General features: G+C 47.0%; 1 protein-coding gene across 8 annotated transcripts in view; it reads right to left on the minus strand.

Annotated features, from left to right (window-relative positions):
* Nucleotides 1-23,187, minus strand: part of dnah1 (dynein, axonemal, heavy chain 1) — a 668,552-nt gene that overhangs the window by 457,826 nt on the left and 187,539 nt on the right. For all 8 annotated transcript variants that reach the window (XR_011596078.1, XM_070895813.1, XM_070895814.1 and 5 more), the window contains one exon: nt 22,382-22,464. Coding sequence is in view for 7 of the 8 variants with exons in the window: in XM_070895813.1 (XP_070751914.1) it covers nt 22,382-22,464 (83 nt within the window). In the remaining variant the exon portion in view is untranslated. The remainder of the gene's footprint in view (nt 1-22,381; nt 22,465-23,187) is intronic.

Genomic DNA, 23,187 nt, shown 5'->3' on the forward strand with positions numbered 1-23,187 from the left:
CCCAGACCCCGTGTCCATTGACAGAATCAACTGTCACTCCCACTCCAATCTCCACACCAGTCTCTGAAGAGCCCAAAGCCGGGCCCTCCAACTTGCCGCCTGACGCGGTGCCCCCCATCCTCAAGAGGTGCGCAGTACTCAAGATGTTAGAAAGAATAAGCTTGGTATCAAGCCCAGAAACACTGCGCCACTGCCTGCGGGCAGGGGTGGTGGAGTATCCAAGACCAAGCGCAGCGGGCGGTCTTAGACTAAGGGGAATGAGAGATGGGTGCAGCCTTTCTTTGCCGCTGTTGTTGTTGTTGTTTTTATTATTGTTACTGTTGTAACTGTTCTCAAATTAGGTTTTTGTAAGTTATGTAAATTTACAAGTTTATAAGTGATCTTAAAGTTTTTAAGTGATCTTAAAGAGTGATATTAAAGTAAAGTAAAGAATAATTTGAGTAAAATTAAGTTAAGTACATTGTAAACTTCTGAATAAAATATATTTTACATTAAAACTGTATCATGTTCCATTAACACAACACAACATTACGGAACAGCTCCAAACAGTAAACATGTCCATGTGGAATAGTTGTCGCTGAGCCCTCAGACATCAGTAAAGCATTCACAGATGAGCTGCTGGTGCAAGGCTCAAGCAATCGTTAAAGGAGCACGATGGCCCGCCCTCCTCCGCCATCGTACTCCGACCTCAGGCACTTGCATGGCTTCCTCATCCTCATCGTCTTCTGCCTCCTCCTCCCCTTCTTCCTCCTCCTGCGCGTCACCTGCATCTTCCACATCATTATCATCAACCACTCTCACCGCAGGTGGGTCTTCTACTATCAGCTGCTGATGCCTCATGATGGCTAAGTTATGCAGCATGCAGCACACAACAGTGAACTAACCGACAATCTCAGGGGAGTACAGCAAGTAGCCTTCAGAATGGTCCAGGCATCGGAAACACTGTCGCAATATGCCAATGGTCCTCTCAATGATGCTGCGCGTCGCAGTGTGCGGCATGTTGTATTGACGATCAGCTTCCATCCGAGTTACACGTAGAGGCATTATGAGCCAGGTGGTGAGGCCGTACCCATTGTCTTCCAGTAGCCAGCTCTGCCCTTCTGGCTGCTGCTGAAACATGGCAGATATAATAAGAGGATGAACGCCTCTTGGGTGCTGCCAGGGTATCTTGCATCAACTGACATGATATGATGCATGTCGTCACATACGAGCTGCACATCATCATCATAGGCAGGCCCTCAGAATCGAGGAAGACTTGCTTCTACTCCCAAAGTGAGTTCTCTGGTGGCTGAAGAGTCCAATACGGGAACCACAGACTCTGTCACAGGTGGGATAGACATTCGTCGAGGGAAGGGGTGGGTGAGGCTGGTTTGCCACGCTCTCCTTCCGCTGTCTGCGCCTGACCTCTTCACGCTCTTTGCGTTGAGACTCGAAGAACTCAACACCCTCCACCTCGGGTGGTCTTCGGCCAGGGTCTCCCAGGTGTCAGTGGTGATGTCGCACTTTACCAGGGAGGCTTTGAGGGTGTCCTTGTAACGCTCCGCTGCCCACTTTTGGCTCGTTTACCTTGAAGGAGCTCTGCATAAAGCATTTGCTTTGGGAGTCTCGTATCTGGCATGCGAACTATGTGGCCTGCCCAGCGAAGCTGATCGAGTGTGGTCAGTGCTTCAATACTGGGGATGTTAGCCCGGACGAACATATTGATGTTGGTGTGCCTGTCCTCCCAGGGGATTTGTAGGATCTTGCGGAGACATCATTATATATCTCCAGCGACTTGAGGTACCTTCTATACATCGTCCATGCCTCAGGTCCATACAGGAGGGCGGGTATTACTATAACCCTGTAGACCATGAGTTTGGTGGTAGATTTGAGGGCCGGGTCTTCAAACACTCTTTTCCTCAGACGGCCGAAGCTGCACTAGCACACTGGAGGCGATGTTGAATCTCCGCATCAATGTCTACCTTTGTTGATAAGAGGCTCCCGAGATATGGGAAATGGTCCACGTTGTCAAAGGCCGCACCGTGAATCTTGATGATTGGAGGGCAGTGCTGTGTGACGGGGACAGACTGGTGGAGGACTTTTGTCTTACGGATGTTAAGCGTACGGCCCATGCTTTCATATGCCTCAGTGAATACATTGACTATATCCTGGAGTTCAGCCTCAGAATGTGCGCAGATGCAGGCATCGTCTGCACATTAATGGAGTGGTAGACTTTTCTGTTCCTGCACATCTCGGAATCCTCCAAAGGTGCTCACAAGGCGATATGGGTACAATCAATGCAGCCCTGTACCCTTGGGATGCCAGCAATCCTGGAGAAGCCCACAGTCCTGTTATGGATTGCTTGGGTGGTCATGAGGAACTTTATGAAGTCATTCCTACGCGCATACAGTGCAGCCGTGACCTGGCAAATGGAGACATGTGTTGCATGTTGAGAGATGGCGCACACATCCCCAGTTGTAGCTTGAAACGATCCGGAGGCATAGAATGAAAGTGCAGCTGTAACCTTCACTTCAACTGACAAAGCAGTCCTCCTGATGCTTCTAGGTTGCAGGTCTGCTTTGCCCAACTCACAGATCTCACTTACAACTTCTTTGCGGAAACGCAGTCTTCTGACAGTCTGCATCATTCAGGTGGAGGTACGAACGCCTGTCTCGATATACCCAGGGTGGGTAAGGCCTCCTGTCCAGCACCCTATGGGCTCTGATGTTCCTGATGCGATGAAGTCGAATCAATTGTCTCTTACGTAGCACCATGATGCAGAAGGCTCGCACAAGGTATGGCATTGTCAGTATTGCCCCCATACTTAAATTTAATCTTTGAAAGAAACTCAAAACGGCAGGATAGCAGGCAGCACAGTTTCGCAGTTGTATTTCTCCAGGTCTATATGGATGGACTACATCCAAAGATCTTGTGACTTCTCTCTCTCCCTCCCCCTCCCCAGGCTCCAAGCCTTCTGATTGGCACCTTTCTCTCTCTCTCTCCTCTCCTCCCCCCCGCCCTGCCCCCAGCTTTTATTAATTGGAGTCTTGTGACTTCTCTCGCTCCCTCCCTCCTCCCCAGGCTCCAAGCCTTCTGATCGGCACCTCGCTCTCTCTCTGTCCTCCCCCTCTCCCCACCACGGCTTGTTTTATAGCCGAACCCCGAGCTGATGTGTCTGGGCGCGAGGCCGATTCTGCCGGCCAAAGCTATGACCCTCCAGCCCTGCTTCAAGAAGTTCGGTGGCGGCGTGTGAGTGAATAAAAAAATGAGAAAACTTCTGAAATCCAACAAATTTACACTTCTACATTGACAGGTTAAAAAAAAGTTGAACTTTATTGTTGATTTTGACAGTGTTCTTGACTCCCTCCAAAATCTTCGATTTAAAAACAATGGCATCTTTCAGCGCAGATTTGTCAATGTGCGCTGGTTTTCTTAACTCACCAGAAGGTTTTTCGGGAGTGGCCAGATGCGCCAAACTAAGAGAAAAAAATGTTGGCCAAACTGCGAACAATTGAAAAAAACGGCGCAGATATGAGGGAACGGCAAAAAAAATTGGCCTAGAAAAATCGTAACTAAGTCAGTTACGTTGGGGATGTGCAGACTGCAGGGGGAAACTTGGAAAAAAAAATACGTCAGAAAAAACGGTGCGCGCCAATAAAATGGCGCAAATGACCGGGGACAATTGAGCCCATAGTATTAAAATGGGACCTATTCGCCTAGAAATTGCACAGGCATAAAACAGGCACTGAAGAGTCCAATACAGTAGGTGGCATGTGTGCTCATTCCACCCCGAATGTGCGCAACTGTCATATTGGTTAGGGCTTCTCCATAGACAGGCCATGGTCCTGTCACCAGCCTCATTAGGCAGGTACAGCATGTGCCGCACCAGGAACACGCAATCTAATTACTAGCCCATTAACCTTTTAATTTGATCCAAAATGAAGGCCTAGATTTTCCTCCGTGGTATCGTTACTGCTGTCAGGACTACACTTTCCCCTGCCCAATATGAGCTCCATCCTAACCCCCATCACAGCTTTAATAGTGTGAGCAAGCTACCTGCGATATTTGTGCCCTCTATTGGAAGTCTCCCTCTGCAGAGGGTGGGGTGGGGGAAAGGATATCCTACTTTGTTGCAGTATTTGTGGTTCCAGCAACTTCAAGAGGCAGGCCAGCCATTATCTGCATTCAAGAAATTGGAGTGTTGTGAGGAAAGGAAAGGTTTGAGGCTGCTACATCTGTGTGCAGACTCCCCACCCCAATTTTTCTGACTCTTCCGTTGAGAATTTGTTGGCCAAAATAAGATAAAACAGGGAGGCAATCTTTTGCACCAAGGATTAGAGCAGGCCCAATGACTGCCACCTGCAGCATCCTCAAATAGCTTCTCAGGAGACGAAAAGATTCAATTACCTCGTAAGGTGGTCAAGGTAAAAGGAAGTAGTCACACCTCGTACAAATGCAATATTAAAGGCATGTTTCACATTTCCACCCAGCTTGTCCTCCTTGTGTTGAACACATTTTGTTCCTTTCTGACATGTCCACAAGGTACCATGAGACCCCTCAAGAACACAAGCCTCAAGTGATATGTATATTCTTGTTTCTTGCATCCATTAAAAACACAGGCCCCAATATTAACGGGGGACCGGGAGTTTAACTCCACAGCATGCGTATTTTTTTTTTGGCAGGATCCCAGCCCAGAAGTCAGCCCGATTCACAGAATGCAGAGGTCCTGTCCAAAGTCCCCACCCCGCCCCACCCCCCACCCCAACCTTCCTTCCCTTGGAAAACCCACACCTGTTAATAAGCGCTCAGGAATAGGCTATAGCCACAGGTAAAAAGCATGCTGCTACTAGTGGAAGCATGGGCAGTGGTCTGATCTCTGGCCCCGAAAAGGGATGGGTGGGTTGCGATTCCCAATCTGGGAGGCGGGGGTTCCAATCTCGGGGAAGAAGGTAAGCTTGGGAAGATGGGGGGGAAGCACTCCTGCTCCTCCTAGCCCACAAGTAGTGCTGTAAGGGCAGTTACCCCTTTCTCAAAGCTGTCCTTGCCTCCCTTGAGCTGCCAGGTTTCCCAAGGCCTGGAAAACCCAGCCAGCCAGGGTTAAATCTGGAAGGCAGGTTAACTGTGAGGCTGCAAGCCTCATTATAATATTTCACTGGCCAATCCACCTAAATATTCCCTGCCCTCTATCCCGCCTCCATTAAACCTGGAAGTGGGCAGGTTGGAATTGGGTTTGAGATTTAAAAAATTTTACATCTTACCTGACCCCAACTCACCCATTTTAGGGGGTTAAAATTCACCCCATTAAGTTTAACAACTTAAATTTACTGAGGAATTCTTACTCATGGTGGTGTAGCACTCCATATGTTGGCTCGCAGAGGGCTTTTACATTCTCTACTTTTGTCTTAAAGGGGAAAGTGACCTACAACTAAAGACAGAGAACTGCCACATGTGGTGGAACCCTCAGCCTCTGGCCTCTCATGAGAAGGAAGCTCTGAAACTGCTAAGCAGGAAAAAGGAAGCAGCAATGGGAGATGTCGCAGTAGAAGGAGACGGGCTTGCTGCAAGTTGCTCATGCAATTCAGCTTCACCTGCTGCACAAATGGAATCTGTCATCTCACTATAGTGCCAAAGCTTAAACTTGTTCTGAAGATCATCTACTTATGCTCACTTCTTTGTTCTTCCCTTCTAGGTGTGCCATACAACAAGCTGAGGGAGAGGACCCAAATCATCATCATAGGCAGTCCCTTGGAATCGAGGAAGACTTCCTTCCACTTCCAAAGTGAGTTCTTTGATGGCTGAACAGTCCAATATGAGAGCCACAGACCCTGTTATAGGTGGGACAGACATTCGTTGAGGGAAGGGGTTGGTGGGGCTGGTTGCCGCGCGCTCCTTCCGCTGTCTGCACTTGGCCTCTTCAAAGTGGCCCCTCTGGTCCCACCACCCATACTGCCAAAACACAAGCCCAGAGTCACCCACACGGGAAGAGTAGTTAGTGAGATTGAGGGAGTGCACAGGGTGACATACTGAATACAAGGGACCAGAAGGAGCTGGAGGTTGAAGATGAGGAAATAGTTATTCTAGCCACAGGATCAGGAGACATCAACCCTCAGGAGAGAACCCGGACTTTTGGATTTTTAGACTATCAAGGAATATGGGAATCAGGAAGGAAAGTGGAGCTGAGGTCGAAGATCAGCCATGATATTATTGAATGGCAGAGCATGCTCGAGGAGACATATGGCCTCCTAATTCTTATGTTCTTATGTTCACGAGTCCAACATTTAAAATGATACACACAGAGAAAAAACATGTTCAGAGGATGGTGTTCCAGTAGATGTTGCAAATGCTGATTAATGTTGGAGAAGTCCTAACTTCAGCTGTGATAATATCATTGGCATGTGTTCAGCAATGCAGTCAATCCTGAAGCCTGCGGCATCTCCTGAATGATCAGCAGTAGAAGCCCTCTTAACAGAGGAACTATGGTTAGCGACAGCTTCTAACTTCAACTGCCAGCATAGATGCCTTGGGCACAGATGCCTTGAGGTCTCTGGAGAAATACCACCAACGATGTCTCCACAAGATCCTACAAATTCCCTGGAGAGACGGACGCACCAACGTTATCGTCCTCGACCAGGCCAACATCCCCAGCATTGAAGCATTGGCCACACTTGATCAGCTCCGCTGGGCAGGCCACATAGTTCACATGTCAGGCACAAGACTCCCAAAGCAAGCGCTCTACTCGGAACTCCTTCACGGCAAACGAGCCAAAGGTGGGCAGCGGAAACATTACAAGAACAACCTCAAAGCCTCCCTGATAAAGTGCAACATCCCCACTGGGAGTCCCTGGCCAAAGACCACGCTAAGTGGAGGGAGTGCATCCGGGAAGGCACTGAGCTCCTTGAGTCTCGTCGCCGAGAGCATGCAGAAATCAAGCGCAGGCAGCGGAAGGAGCATGTGGCAAACCAGTCCCACCCACCCTTTCCCTCAACGACTGTCTGTCCCACCTGTGACAGAGACTGTGGTTCTCGTATTGGATTGTTCAGCCACCTAAGAACTCATGTTAAGAGTGGAAGCAAGTCTTCCTGGATTCCGAGGGACTGCCTATGATGATGATGGGACAGAGTGAAGTAGCTCTTCTGATCTCCAAACTGTTGATGCTGGAATTCAACAAGTATCCTTCAAGGGTTCAATGATCTAATTGGTACCATTCAGTCTGCTTTCATGCTGATCTATCCAGTGCTAGTCACCAGTGAAGCATGCACTCCAATGATTATCCTACCTCTCAGGACAATACAACTTGGTGCCGGACCCCTCAGATGTCTGCATGTGTGAGAAACAGCCTACAGGAGGTTCCTCCAGAGTCTACTCTGCCCTGAGATGAGAGACATCTCAGTCCCAAATGTCTCTTGCTGCTAAGCACCAGCCAGGAACTTCACATACTCCTTTCACAGAGTGAGTACTGAGAAGTAGGAGATAAGGTGTGAAAGGCCATCAAGGGAAGAAGGGACAATGACAAAAAAAATGGGGCAGGCACATTGATTTCTGTGCAATAATGAATTGTTCGTACTGATAATATGTGTAGATTGATTTGTGATAAATTAAGGGAATTCTGGAAGAATGTGTTGCAGAATGTTTCCAACATCATTAAAAAAAACAAGATTATCTGGTCATTATCTCATTGCTGTTTGTGGGATCTTGCTGTGTACAAACCATCTAGGACAAAGCTTCCCCATCCACCACCTTAAACATTCACTCCCTCCACCACCAGCGCAATGTAGCCGCAGTGTGCACAATCTACAAGATTCACTGCTGCAACTCACCAAGGCTTTGACAGTACCACCAGCTGCACATTGTTTAATTGAAACTTGTTTCTGTTGAGAAAGTTTATAGCATTCTCCACAGGGCGACATATGGCGGTGTGAATTGCACCTTGCATCTAGGGAAATCCTGCAACTCTCTAAAAGCTGACAGCCTTCTCGTGTTGATGAGCTAGGTTCATAGGATTGGTCATGAACTGGCTGTTCTCACAAACAATGCACTGGTCACTTGCTTGATGTATTTGGTGGGCATCTGATTGCTTCATATTGGAAATGCCCCCTGTTGCTGCTTGAAAGAAGTCAATGGCACAAAGTTTCAGTAGCACTGTGATTTTGACAGAGGCAGTGTGCATGCCTCCGGTAGGCATGGGCTCCATGCCCAGGCTAAATGGGTGACATAACTTTGTTATTACCTCATGATGGAAGCACACCCTTTTCAAGCACTGCTGAAAGTGAAGATGGTCTGTCATCATCATCATCATAGGCAGTCCCTCGGAATCGAGGAAGACTTGCTTCCACTCTTAACATGAGTTCTTAGTACAGTCCAATACGAGAACCACAGTCCCTGTCACAGGAGGGGCAGATAGTCATTCAGGGAAGGGGTGGGTGGGACTGGTTTGCCGCACGCTCTTTCCACTGCCTGCGCTTGATTTCTGCACGCTCTTGGCAACGAGACTCAAGGTGCTCAGCGCCCTCCTGGTCTCCCAGGTGTCAGTGGGGATGTTGCACTTTATCAGGGAATGTCCTTGAGGGTGTCCTTGTAACGTTTCTGCTGCCCACCTTTAGCTCGTTTGCCGTGAAGAAGTCCCAAGTAGAGCGCGTGCTTTGGGAGTCTCGTGTCTGGCATGCGAACTATGTGGCCTGCCCAGCAGAGCTGATCAAGTGTGGTCAGTGCTTCAATGCTGGGGATGTTGGCCTGGTTGAGGACGCTAAAGTTGGTGCGACTGTCCTCTGCAGGAGATTTGTACGATCTTGCGGCGACATCATTGGTGATATTTCTCCAGCGACTTGAGGTGTCTACTGTACATGGTCCATGTTTCTGAGCCATACAGGAGGGTGAGTATTACTACAGCCCTGTAGACTATGAGCTTGGTGGCATTTTTGAGGGCCTGATCTTCAAACACTCTTTTCCTCAGGTGGCCGAAGGCTGCACTGGCGCACTGGAGGCGGTGTTGGATCTCGTCGTCAATGCCTGCTCTTGTTGATAGGAGGCTCCCGAGATATGGGAAGTGGTCCACGTTGTCCAGGGCCGCGCTGTGGATCTTGATGGCTGGGGGACAGTGCTGTGCGGTAAGAACAGGCTGGTGGAGGACCTTTGTCTTGCTGATATAGAAACATAGAAAATAGGTGCAGGAGAAGGCCATTCGGCCCTTCGAGCCTGCACCGCCATTCAATGAGTTCATGGCTGAACATGCAACTTCAGTACCCCATTCCTGCTTTCTCGCCATATCCCTTGATCCCCCTAGTAGTAAGGACTACATCTAACTCCTTTTTGAATATATTTAATGAATTGGCCTCAACAACTTTCTGTGGTAAAGAATTCCACAGGTTCACCACTCTCTAATGAAGAAGTTTCTCCTCATCTCGGTCCTAAATGGCTTACCCCTTATCCTTAGATTGTGACCCCTGGTTCTGGACTTCCCCAACATTGGGAACATTCTTCCTGCATCTAACCTGTCTAAACCCATCAGAATTTTAAATGTTTCTATGAGATCCCCTCTCATTCTTCTGAACTTCAGTGAATACAAGCCCAGTTGATCCAGTCTTTCTTGATATGTCAGTGATAGAGGATTCAAACAGGCTGCATTTAGATAGGCTGTGAAAAAACACAGGCCACATTGCATTAAGTCATCAATCAACTTGACATTTTCGGACCTTGGGTAGCGAGCCAATTAAAACATTAAAAGACTTTCAATTGAGCCAATAAGGTCAAAGAAGGCGAGTTCTTTTCTGTAAATTGAACCCGGTATAAAATACAGCCATTTTGACCATGTGTCTCAGCTGGCAATCAGCCAGCAGCTTGTTACTCTCTGCCAAGATTAAAAAGTTAAAACTACCATCAGAGTTCGTATTTCATTGGAAATTAAGAGATCTAACAATTTTGGCGCTGCGAACAGGATCGCTGAGGAAAGAAACTGAATTTTGAACATCGGACCTACATACTGAGGTAAGGACACCTCTTTTTCAAAAAAAGTCCTCGGTCAAAAGTCTAAATTCGCCTCTCCTTCTACGCGATTCCGAAAGCCTCCGGTTTGCGAACCCTCCGGTTGGTAGTCGGCTCGAGGTCCCATAGACGTCTAAACTTCGGCGGTGTGTTAGTTAATTAATCACCGACCTATTGATCGGCTAGCAAGCCTATGACTCGAGACCCCAGTAAAGAACTCAGTATAATGGCAGCAGGAGATAAGAACAAAGAATTGCCTACAACTGTTAAAGATGGGCAGGCACCACCTGAAGTTTCGCTAGATTTAATTCTCGAACAGTTGAAAGAATACATAGAGCAACAATTCAACTTATCTAAAACCTGTATTAAGATCGGACAAAAGTACGGAACCTCCAAAGGACAATGGTCCTTGGACGAGGTTAAAAGGGTCTGGGGAAAAACGACCCGTATGAAAAATAAAGAGCGAACTAGATGGTCCCTTGCGGTTATGGGCCAGATCCGAAACCGGAATGAAATTATAATGCGTTCCCAACATGATCGAGAACTGACCAGTACAAAGGATCAATTGCAATCAGTTTGTGCACAGCTGCGACAGAAAAAGCTTGAACTTGAAAAGCTGGAAGCGGAAGTTAAGGTGAAATTAAAGAATGGAAAAAATCATTAGGTCAAGAGACAGTAATAGGAAAAGGAAAATGTATTGATCAATTCCCAGGGTACCCATGTTTGGATAAATTAAAAGCGCAAACCCGAAGACACGACCGAGGAATAGATACGGTTTCTGAATCCTCCGACAATACAGTGTCGGAGGATGATGAAGAATTAGGGGTGCGCTTTGCCCCGTTCAAAAAAAGAAGAGTTGTAGTCAAATCAGAAGAGACTGCAGATGAGGGCGGAACCAAAAAAACAAAGAGAAGGGTGTACGAAGAATACTTAGTTCATGCTCCGGCAGACCCAGAGAAAATTGATAAATGGTCCAAGGAATTGCCCAATCCAAAGAAAGGGGGAGTAAAAACGTGGGACCAATTGGACCGCTTAAGAAATATATATCAACTTCATCCCTGGGACGGAGTGCAAATTTTGACCATAATGGTGTCAAAAACACAGGGAAGAAAATTGCACGACAAGGTAGATGAAGCTTTGGGGCAGAATGAGCAAGAATTAGACGCAGGGTGGGAGGCGATTAAACACTGGCTGCAAGCCTTCAGTCCAGCTAAGGCAGACTGGGGAAAAATTGCAGCCTGCCAACAGAAAGGAACAGAGGAGGTCCTGGAGTATGACGAGCGGTTTAGATGCACGTGGCTAGAACATTCGGGTATGAATAATACGGATGAGGAAATGGATGAACAAGTGTTTGGACCCCTGAAAGCAGCTTTCGTGGCAGGTCTAAAGCCAGAACTGTCCAAAATGCTTAAGGTAGTGTTACCGGACTGGGAAGGTAGAGGAACTACCTTTGCAGCATTGGTGGATCGATGTAACCAATTAGATCGGGATATGGGAGCTAAAGTCCGAACTGTACAGGCTATGGGATGGAAATCCCAGGATTCTGATAAACAGTCATTAGGAAAATTACCCGGAAAATGTCATTATTGTGGGAAAGAAGGTCATTGGGCCAAGACGTGCAGGGCGAAACAGCAAGGTCGTGGCTGGGGAAGAGGACGCAGCCAGGGATACAATTCAGGCAACAAGCCAGGCTTGTCACAAGATAACGACCTCATAGAAGCATTTAAGCGAGTGACAATACAACAACAGAAGGAGTTACCTGGGATAGCAAAAAATGATTAGAGCCCACCCTGGCCCCCCTCCTCGCACTAATACAACAAAGGGGAGATGGGCTATATATAACTGTGAGGGTGGGCGATAAAGATGTGGACTGTCTTTTAGACACGGGGCGGAATTAACATGCTTACCCCGACAATATGGAGACTTTTGGATGGTAGGGCACGTACAGCCTATGGAGTTGGGGGCCATAAAATGGAAATTAAAAGGACAACACCGGTACTTATAGGGCTGGGTCCACATGAACTAACCACGCCAGTCTGGATAGGCCCAGTAGATCAACCCCTTTTGGGAATGGACGTTCTAATCCAAATAGATTCATCGTTGCATTTCGAGGATGGTCGGGTGACATGGTCAATTAGAACTTTGAAGAAAGAAGAATTGAAGGAACACCCGATATGGGCTAAAGATAAGAACGATTGTGGCCTACTCCAGATGGAGCCTGCGTCATTTACAGGGACCAAGCCTCCATGCACTAAACAGTATCCCATCAGTCCAATGGGAATCTTACCGGTTATTCAGCAATTGGAGAAACAAGGGGTGCTTATTAAAACGCATAGCTCCTCCAATAGCCCCGTGTGGCCGGTACAGAAATCTAATGAGACTTGGCGTTTGACTGTCGATTATAGGAAAGCTAACCAGTGTATTGATCAAAAAGCTCCTTTGGTCGCAGATTCCTCCACCATTTTTAATGCCCTCAAACCGGAAGATAAATATTTCTCGGTTATAGATATGGCCAACGGATTTTGGTCGGTGCCTTTGGCACCGGAGGTTCGACAGTGGTTTGCTTTCACTGTCCAAGGACAACAGTATACTTGGACCCGGTTACCGCGGGGTTTCCACAACAGCCCTACAGTATTCCACATGGCTTTACAAAGCCATTTGCAAGAATTACCTCCCCTGTCATCCACAGTCATCCAATATGTAGACGATATCCTGCTAGCTTCAAAGACGGAAGAACAGCATGAACAAGATTTACGAGCTTTGCTGGATCACCTTCGGCTGAAAGGACATAAAGCCAGCATCGACAAAGCACAAATATCCCAAGAAGAGGTTGTATACCTGGGACAAAAGATTTCACAAGGAAAGAGAGAACTTACCCAGGATAGAACTGCAGCCATTCGGGCTGCTAAAAAACCCACCACTATTCAGGAACTAAGGTCTTTTTTGGGATTGTGTAACTTTAACAGAAATTGGATTGACTCCTTCACACAGCTTGCTCAGCCACTGAATGATATTTTAAAGGGGAAACGTGCCTCTAAAGAAGCCATCACCCTCACTAAAGAACAGCAAGAGGCCTTCCTGAGTTTGAAAAAGACTTTGTGTTCGGCACCGGCTCTGGGAATCCCCGACAGTGGTAAGCCATTTACCCTGTTTGTTCATGAGAAAGAAGGATATATGACAGCTATACTGACACAAGAACATGGGGATCGGCAAAGACCTATTGGCTATTATTCGGCAAAACTGGATGCGGTAGCCCTCGGATGGGGAAGTTGCCTAAGGGCCATGGAAGCTACATGTCGAGCGGTAATGATCACTGCGGGTCTAGTCCTCGACCAAAAGCTGATTGTCAAGTGTCTCCACACCGTACATGCTTTGCTGTCTATGAATAGAATGTCTCAGGTGACGGCAGCTAGATGGACCCGCTGGACAGCAGTTTTGGAAGTTCCTAATCTCCATATCGTCCGGGCCAGCCCGCTTAATCCCGCAACTATGCTCCCGATGTCAGAATCGAGGGAGCAAGAGAGGGGAGAATGTGAAGAGCATGACTGCGTGGAGATTTTAAAAGAAACAGAAGAAGCAGCCTTAGCAGCAGAGGAGCCTCTGCACAACCTAGACCTCATCCTGTTTACAGATGGTTCCTCCTTTGTTGACAATGGTACCAGAAAAGCAGGATGGGCAGTTACAACCTTATATGAGGTAGTGGCAAAAGGACGTTTACCCTCAGGAACCTCAGCACAACAGGCCGAGTTACGGGCCCTGTCAGAAGCATGTCGAATAGCAGAAGGACAGACAGCTAATGTCTACACAGATTCGCGTTATGCTTTTGGAGTCGCTCACGACTTTGGTATGTTATGGCGGAAAAGAGGATTCCTCACTGCTGCTGGTACACCTATCCGAAATGGAAAAGAAGTCCGAGACTTACTGGAGGCCATACAATTACCTCAGGAAGTGTCCATCCTGAAGTGTAAGGCCCATAACCAAGGAAAATACCACAGAAGCACAGGGAAATGCCCTAGCCGACCAGGCAGCTAAAGATGCCGCCTCACAGGGCGTTCCTCCAGAAGAACCAACACAGATGTGCAGATTGAAAGCACTCAGGACTCTGACATGAGACCTTCAAACAATGCAAGGCGAGTGCTCCAGAGAGGAAAAATGGACATGGATTGAGGCAGGAATTAAGCTATGCGAAGATGGTGTCTGGAGACAAAGAGTTACCGACAAGCCAGTCGCGCCACAAGTGCTTATGCCTTTTTTAGCCAACAGATCCACTCGTGGGGACACTTGGCCTCACAACAGATGACGGCACAGTTCCAGAAAAGCTGGTGGGGTCTGGGATTTAAAAAACATGCCCAGCTGGTACAGACCGCTGTGTGGTCTGCCAGAAAAATAATTCTGGACCCATCACGGTAATGCCCCAACTGAGGCCCCCTGCCCGTGTCGGACCATTCCAGCATCTGCAGGTTGATTATATATCTCTTCCTTCATGCCAAGGATACACTAACATTCTTGTCATGGTCGACAGATTCTCTAGATGGGTAGAAGCTGTCCCAACTAAAAGAGCCACAGCCAATCACACTGCAAAGGTCTTGTGTAAGGATTTCATTCCCCGATGGGGAGTCCTGAGTAGCATTGACTCAGATCAGGGAACACACTTCACAGGTGCTGTCTGCCAAGAAGTCTGTAGGTTACTGAACATTACGTGGGATTTACACTGTCCTTATCATCCACAATCATCAAGACAAGTAGAGCGAATGAATCGAACTCTGAAACAACGGCTTGCCAAATATCACCAAGAAGGAACACCATGGCCCCAGGCACTACCAATAGTGCTATGTAGTATTAGGGCAACCCCGAACAGAACTACAGGTCTAAGCCCATTTGAAATTATAACAGGAAGACCCATGTCGCTGCCAGGAACTATCGATTTACGGAAAGCTGATGTTCACTCAATGAGTGACACTTTGTTATCATACTGTCAGAACTTAACCAATGCTATTAGTTCTGTTTCCCGACAGGTATCGGCAGCTTGGGGTAATCCACCCGAAGGAGGACATGGCATCATCCCGGGAGTCTGGGTGTATGTGAAAAAGTTGCATAAAGAACCTTTGGGTGCCAAGTGGGAGGGACCTTATCAAGTGTTATTGACCACCCAGGCAGCTGTTAAAGTCCAAGGAAAGAAAGCCTGGATCCACGCTTCACACGTTAAACGAGCACCCGTAACTGAAGCTGAAATCTAATAAGGACAATTACATTTTGCGAAAATGTATAAATTTACTGTATTATTGATTGTAGGTATTCTAGGCATAGGCCTACTTCTTACTAGCCGACCTTCTGCACCAAAGGGAAATAGTAGGGTAGCAAGGGAATTACATGTAAATACCTTTTTATATATGTCATACATTTATGCCAAACAAGGTAATATTTCTAGTTGTTGGGTGTGTGCGCATATTCCTATTCACTCAAAGGAGGGATTCCCTTGAGGCCAGTTCCCTTGAATATCTTGGAAATGGCTGAGTGGATAATTAATCAAAACAAAACAGGCAATGCGTTTCAGGATACGGAAAACTGGGCACGTAAATGGAAGTCAGCAGGTTACAATTTGACTACCTTTGAAGGGGGATACCAACCGTGCTACAATAATTCCAAACGGCCTCCATTTTTTGTTGTCACTAATACAACAGGAATAGGAAGACCGGGGGAATCAGTCTGTCTGATTAGAAACATCAAAGGAGGCCAAACTATGGGGTATAGTAACTGCTCCCGGAATTACAATATAATCAAGCCACGGAACCGTCCAAACTGGGCCGATGTGGGAGTTTTTAACATAACGGGGATTCTGAATAAAACAGATGGAAAAGCCTGGACAGGCCCCGGAGTGTTGCTGACAAAGAAACAGCTAACATTCATTGCATATAATGGCACCTATTGGGTGTGTGGCCACAAGGCCCACCCTTGGCTGCCCCAGAATTGGATGGGATCCTGCTATTTAGCCTACATTGTGCCTTATATGTATCATATAAAGTCACTGTCGGAACATTTACACCGTCCCAAGAGAGCTATCACAGAAACAGAGAGGTTCTTTGCCATTCTGATCCCTGGGTATGGGACCGCCAAACTGGCAAGGGAATCCATTAACATGGCATCCGTTGTGGAACGGGTAGCCAATGATACCTCAGAGGCCCTCATTAAAATCAAGCAGAAATGGTAGCAATCCGCACAGTAGCCCTACAGAATAGACTGGCCCTTGGTTACATCCTGGCTGAAAAGGGAGGTACTTGCGCCCTACTCGGAACTGAGTGTTGCACGTATATCCCAGATAGCTCCGAAGAAATTACCCACTTAGCGGAGCATATCCAAAAGGAGGTAGAAACACTTAAGCAACCCCCATCATTCACTTTGTGGAGTGGAGCCACTGAATGGCTAGGTTCAATAGGGACTTCATTGGTGGAAGGTTTAATTCTATTTGTTGTAATTGTTTTACTTTTATATTGTTTGTTTATGTTGATTAAATGTTGTTGCGACCAGGCGGCTGTAGCTGCTGTCCCGCAGGTGAGACACCTTGCAGGTCCCAGCAGACTGTCTGTACGTGGCACAGGAGTATGTTATGCTTAAGGAAAGATGGTTTACTGGTTGAATTAAGATATTGATTTGGATTAAATTGGAATAAGATTAAATAACCTACTAAAACCAGACTTCCATTGTGGCCACGATGGAACTCGAGTTGGTGTAAATTTGTGTGGAAGCTACTAGTCCGGACATGTGGCGAAACACATCAACAAATTTTGGAAGGAAATTCTATTAACATGTATGAAATTATTTTGTAGAATGTTTAACCAGTGATACCTGATGTTTTATGATTCAGTTTGTGAAAGAATCAAAGGGGGGGATTGATAGAGAATTCAAACAGGCTGCATTTAGACAGGCTGTGAAAAAACACAGGCCACATTGCATTAAGTCATCAATCAACTTGATATTTTCGGACCTTGGGTAGCGAGCCAATTAAAACGTTAAAAGACTTTCAATTGAGCCAATAAGGTCAAAGCAGGCGAGTTCTTTTCTGTAAATTGAACCCGGTATAAAATACAGCCATTTTGGCCATGTGTCTCAGTAAGACAAAGAAACTGGCAATCAGCCAGCAGCTTGTTACTCTCTGCCAAGATTAAAAAGTTAAAACATCGGAGTTCGTATTTCATTGGAAATTAAGAGATCTAACAGTCAGTCCCGCCATCCCGGAAATCAGTCCGGTGAACCTTTGTTTAGAGTAAGGCCCATGTTTTCATATGCCTCAATAAATACATCGACTATGTCCTGGAGTTCAGCCTGTGTATGTGCACAGACGCAGGTGTCGTCCGCGACTGTTGTTCAATGACAGAGGTTGAGGTGGTCTTGGACCTGGCCTGGAGACGGCGAAGGTTGAACAGGTTCCCACTGGTTCTGTAGTTTAGTTTCACTCCAGCGGGGAGCTTGTCGACTGTGAAGTGGAGCATGGCAGCGAGGAAGATTGAGAAGTGGGTTGGGGCGATGACGCAGCTCTGTTTGACCCCGGACCGGACGTAGATTGGGTCTGTAATGGATCCATTGGTAAGGATCATGGCCTGTATGTCGTCGTAGAGCAGGCAGAGGATGGTGATGAACTTTTGGGGGCATCCGAAATGGAGGACGCTCCATAGACCCTCACAGTTGATGGTGTAAAAGGCCTTTATAAGGTCGAAGAAGGCTATGTATAAGGGCTGGTACTATTCTCTGCATTTTTCCTGCAGCTGTCGTGTGCGCTGTGCCCTGTAGGGGACGAAATCCGCACTGTGACTCCGGGAGGAGCGCCTCGGCCATAGGGAGAAGACGGTTGAGGAGGACTCTAGCAACGACTTTCCCAGTGGCTGATAACAGGGAGATTCTTCTGTAGTTGCCGCAGTCGGACTTGTCCCCTTTTTTAAAGATGGTCACGATCACTGCATCTCTGAGATCTCCGGCATGCTCTCCTCCCTCCAGATGAGGTTATGTATTCGCGCAAGTAGTGCCTCTCTGCCATACTTCAGTGCCTCGCCAGGGATTCCATCCGCTCCCGAAGTCTTGTTTTTCTACCTCGTGCAGTGTTGGGTCGTGGTGAGTAGCATGCTGCGGGATGGAGTCGAGAACACTCGAGTCAAAGGCAGAATGTGCACGCCCAGGGTAAATGGGTGACATAGTTTTGTTATTGCTTCACTCTTTTCAAGCACTGCTGAAAGTGAAGATGGTCTGTACAGACCATGATGATGTCTCCTATTGTGCCTGATCAGCTTGACTTCCCTCTGTAGCTCCTCTTCTTCCTCGTTGTGGCAGAGGAGATTGACAGGGTAGATTTTGAGAGGTTGTTCCCCCGGCTGGAGTGCCTAGAACCAGGGGGCATAGTATCAGGATAAGGGGTAGGCAATTTAAGACTGAGATGAGAAGGAATTTCTTCACTCAGAGGGTTGTGAATTTTTGGAATTCATTCTGCTCAGTCGTTGAGAATATTCAAGGCTGAGATAGATTTTTGGACTCTAGGGGAATCAAGGGATATTGAGATTGGGTGGGAAAGTGGAGTTGAGGTCAATGATCAGCCATGACCTTATTGAATGGCAGAGCAGGCTCGAAGGGCTGCATGGCCTACTCCTGCTCCTACTTCTTAGGTTCTTAGGTGAAGGGGAATTACTAAAGGGAATGCATTAAGATGAAAAAAAAAATGAAGGACCACAGCACCAGGAGCAAAGCTAAACCTACCTGCAATTTTGAGATTAAAAAAGCAGGAGAATTCAGTAGCAAAGTAGAACCTAACACACATAACACAGAATCCTCAGAAGGTGGCATTTAACTTCAATTCCACCTGTTGCAGCTGCTGAGCAACCCAAAATGCCTCTTTTATACCGGTACACAAGGGGGGAAAATTCAATGTTAGACTTCAAAGCTCCATTTATGATGGGCAGTATTTCCATGGACACTGCCACCTGACCACATTGAAAACAATTTCTTCAGGGCTTTTTACAGGCAGGGATTTGCTGCTGTGAGTCCTTTACCCATTTCTCTGCCTCGAATCTGCCCGAAAGCAGATGTCAAACATGAGGAAAATCTCTGCTGTGAAATCCAGCTGAATGCTTATCCCATGATTAAAACCCTATCCTTGGATCCCTCTTCCTGTGATTGAAGCCATAACTCCGGATCTCTCACCTGGACATTGAAGTAATATACTTACTTTTATTTTTATTTTCAGATTTGTGCATACATGCAAAATAGTCTATGCTGCTTGGTAATATAGCTGGTGTACTCATGTACAGTTCAGTAGTGCAGGTAGCTGTTCCTCCACAAACAGTTTTCCTTCCTCCTGCTGCTCAATACCCATAGCCCCTTCCTTATGGCCCAGCAAAGACTGGCATGCTCTTCCCCTCTTGATAGTTTAAAATGAAATTTCCCTTGTGCCTGAAAGTTGAACATGGATGTACCAGCGCACTGCCCAGCCCTGGCAGATTACTTTATGTCTCTTGTTTGAAACCAGCAACAGAAGAATCCAACATTCACCTGCTGACATTAAAATATAGGGGAAACTAGAACTAGGGTCATAGTCTCAGAATAAGGGGCCGCCCATTTAAAACTGAGATGAGGAGGAATTTCTTCTCTCAGAGGGTTGTAAATCTATGGAATTATCTGCCCCAGAGAGCTGTGGAGGCTGGGTCATTGAATATATTTAAGGCGGAGATAGGCAGATTTTTGAGCAATAAGGGAATAAAGGGTTATGGGGAGTGGGCAGGGAAATGGAGCTGAGTCCATGATCAGATCAGCCATGATCTTATTAAATGGCGGAGCAGGCTCGAGAGGCCAGTTGGTCTACTCCTGCTCCTATTTCTTATTTCTTATGTTCTTAATTTCCACCCCCCTGCTGTGTATGTATAATGTATGTACTGTAACATTAGACCACTGAATGTATCTTCACACTGTATACATTATACCTGTACCACCAGAGGGTGCTATTGGTGGAGACCTAAGAGTCACTTGCACACTGCAGGTAACCAAGTATAAAAGGGAGCTCACCTCACTGTATCCTCACTCAGGAGCTACAATAAATGGACTAAGGTCACAACAGTTCAAGTCCAATACCTTAACTCGTGGAGTCATTACTAGAGTGCTTACACATATAACAACTGGCGATGAGATTACGAATTTACACGCGCAAAATGGCTAACCTTAGCAACTTTCAACAATTCGCTAATGGGGAAGATTGGGATGCCTTTGTGGAAAGGCTTGAACACTTTTTCATTGCAAATGACCTGGCAGGAGACGACCCGACCTCGCTGGCTGATAAGCGCAGAGCTATCCTGCTCAGCAGTTTTGGGCCCACCGTCCATGGCCTCGTCAGGGATCTGCTAGCCCCAGCGAAGACAACAACCAAAACGTACGTGGAGGCGACGACACAGACTGCACATTCCAACGGTGAGATGATCCAACCCAAACGATCAGATCTCACCTTCCGGGCTCCAGTGGCAGGATTCCGAAGGAAGAAGATCGGCGCAGAAGGTAAATTCCCGGCTTCCGTGGCAGAACCTGAGGAGAAAAGGATCAACGCAGCCTACCTCGTGGAGACAAAGAAGATGGCGCCCGCACCACGAGGTGAAGCACCTGAAATCAAGATGGCCGCGACCAGACCACGAGGGGCGGCGTTGCGGGAACAACACGTGATGCCGAGCAGCAAACCGGATTGGGGTAAAAATTGCAAGGCCCTCTTAAAGGAGACCGGCAACCCAGCACAATTAAAGGGACAGTTCCACTCCGGTGATACTAATGAAAAAGATGTAATTAACAAATGCAAGTATCTAAATGTAACCTTGTACAGCGATGCCGATATTACACAGGAAAGAGATGTAATTGACAAATGTGAAGATGTAATTGACAAATGCGAATTTGAAACGACAAGTAACAATGTCGAGTTGGCTGATTGCAGTCGGAGCCAATGTATCAGGAATGTAAATGATGAAATGATGTGTGATGCCGGGTTCTACATGTACGCCGACAAAACTAAGAGCAACCTCCCGTGGGAAGCACCCAGATCATGTAGCCTGCGCCTCAGGGACCAATGTGATGCCCCAGGGAGTGTGGCCACACACACAGAGGGAGCATACCCACTGCAGGGCCAGCGATCAATGGACAGCACAGGCACCACCACTGGCACCCTGCCCCAGATCGGCCCTACCCCTCTGGCCACCAGGGCCAGCACCAGAAGCAAGAGGCCAGCACCCTCCACCCCTCCCGACAATACCTGGGATGACCAGACTCTGAAGGGCAGCAGGGAGACTCTGCAGCTCTCAAAGGAGGACAGGGAGGCCACACATTCCAGTGGCTCTGCCACCACTCGGCAACGGCAAAGGCCCTGAGACACAGCCAGGTGAGCAATCAGAGCCCACCCAGCCGGCAGGGGGCACAGTCCAGTTGCTCCGGAACAAGCGTCCTGCACCCACACCCCAGGGGCAAGACTGTAATACCACGTTTGTACCTTACCTGAAATATGTACTTGTTCCACTACTGCTGTACCCAAAAACAGTGATCTTATTTTTTATTCTCTATACATGTACGCCAATGCAGATGTCGAGCCACATTCATGGTCATTGGGGGCAGGGGGGCGGCAGGAAATGGATATATGTAGCCATGGACACACATGGATCACACTCAGAACCTACACAACCCTCACTACGACCTCCAACCGTCCACTGCTGACCATTTCCCAATGTCGTGGCAATAAGGACTTGGAGGTCTACAGGGTGAGAGCCATTCCCAAGCAAAGACAAAGTGCAAGGGCTTTGGGCACTCAAGTCGAGGGCCAGAGCACACAGTGCACAAGACTTAGGGGGAAGTGATGTTGTGCATGTATAATGTATGTACTGTAACATTAGACCATTGAATGTATCTTCACACTGTCTACACTGTACCTGTACCACCAGAGGGTGCTACTGGTGGAGACCTCAGGGTCACCTGCACACTGCAGGTAACCAAGTATATAAGGGAGCTCACCTCACTGTATCCTCACTCAGGAGCTACAATAAATGGACTAAGTTCAAGTACAATACCTTAACTCGTGGAGTCATTACTAGAGTGCTTACACATGTAACACCCCCTATCCCCTGGTTAATTTTTTCATTGCTTCAGATTTCTCTCTGACATGAGCTCAGAGAGTGGGTTGATGACTTCTTCTTACTCCTTCTCTATTGAGCCAGTCAATGGAGAAATGAGTGGAGTCGATTCCCCACTGACATTCGTTTTTGGGAACCCACCATGCGGGCAATGACAAGTGAGTACCGACCTATATCTTACCACTTCAAGGCACATGTTATTGGAGTACCACCTTCAGCAGGTGCATGGAGGAGCTTTTTATAGTTTTAAACAATTTGGGATTCACAATAATTTCAAAACTTCTAGTACTTACTTAGTTTCAAAATCTTCATCAGTTAGATTGTAGTGGAATTCATCAAAGATATCGTATTCAATTATGATTTTGTTTGTTATTTCCTACAGTGAGAAAAATAAATAAAAATTAATAAAATCCTAATGTGCTCTTCTTCTTGAAACTTAATCAACAGTGCAACAGTGAGCCCTTGTCTTAAATAAACCCGTGAAACTAGCCCCGCTGGATTAGGGAATAAAAGCATTGAGTGTTATATTACTAAGCCATAAGGACTGGAAGATCCCAAGTTAATCCCTGCTCTGTGCTGAGTTAGTCCTCCTCAGCCAGGGTAGCATTAGGAAGCTACAATGATCCTCTGTGCCCCTAAGCTAGACAGAGAAAAATCAGTCAGGATTGCTACTTCTGATTGTAATGCAGCGATCCGTGCTGGAAAGTTCACATGTACGTTGGAGGAGCACGTAATGAGGTTAAATAGTCTGCCGACATTCACTCTGTAGGCTCACACATAAAGACTGAGCAAAGTTCTGGAATGCTACTTGGGCCTTTGTAAGCGTATCTCACATTTAAAACAGATGTTAGAAAAAACAGCTTGGGGCTGATTTTAACTCCTGATGTAGACAGTAAACTGGGAGTTGCGGATTGAGCGCTCGTCACACGCTAGCCTGATTTTCAGTTCCATTGAAGTAAATGGAAAGGAAAATCAGGCGTGCGTATAATGGGCGGCTGATTCACAGTAGCCAGTTTATGCCCATGCCGAATGGGAAAATGACCCCCTTTACTCAAAGGATGGAAAATGTTTGGAAAAATCTACCAGTTTTGGCATTAGA

This window comes from Pristiophorus japonicus, chromosome 12, assembly GCF_044704955.1.
Source record: "Pristiophorus japonicus isolate sPriJap1 chromosome 12, sPriJap1.hap1, whole genome shotgun sequence".
Classification (NCBI taxonomy): Eukaryota; Metazoa; Chordata; class Chondrichthyes; family Pristiophoridae; genus Pristiophorus; species Pristiophorus japonicus.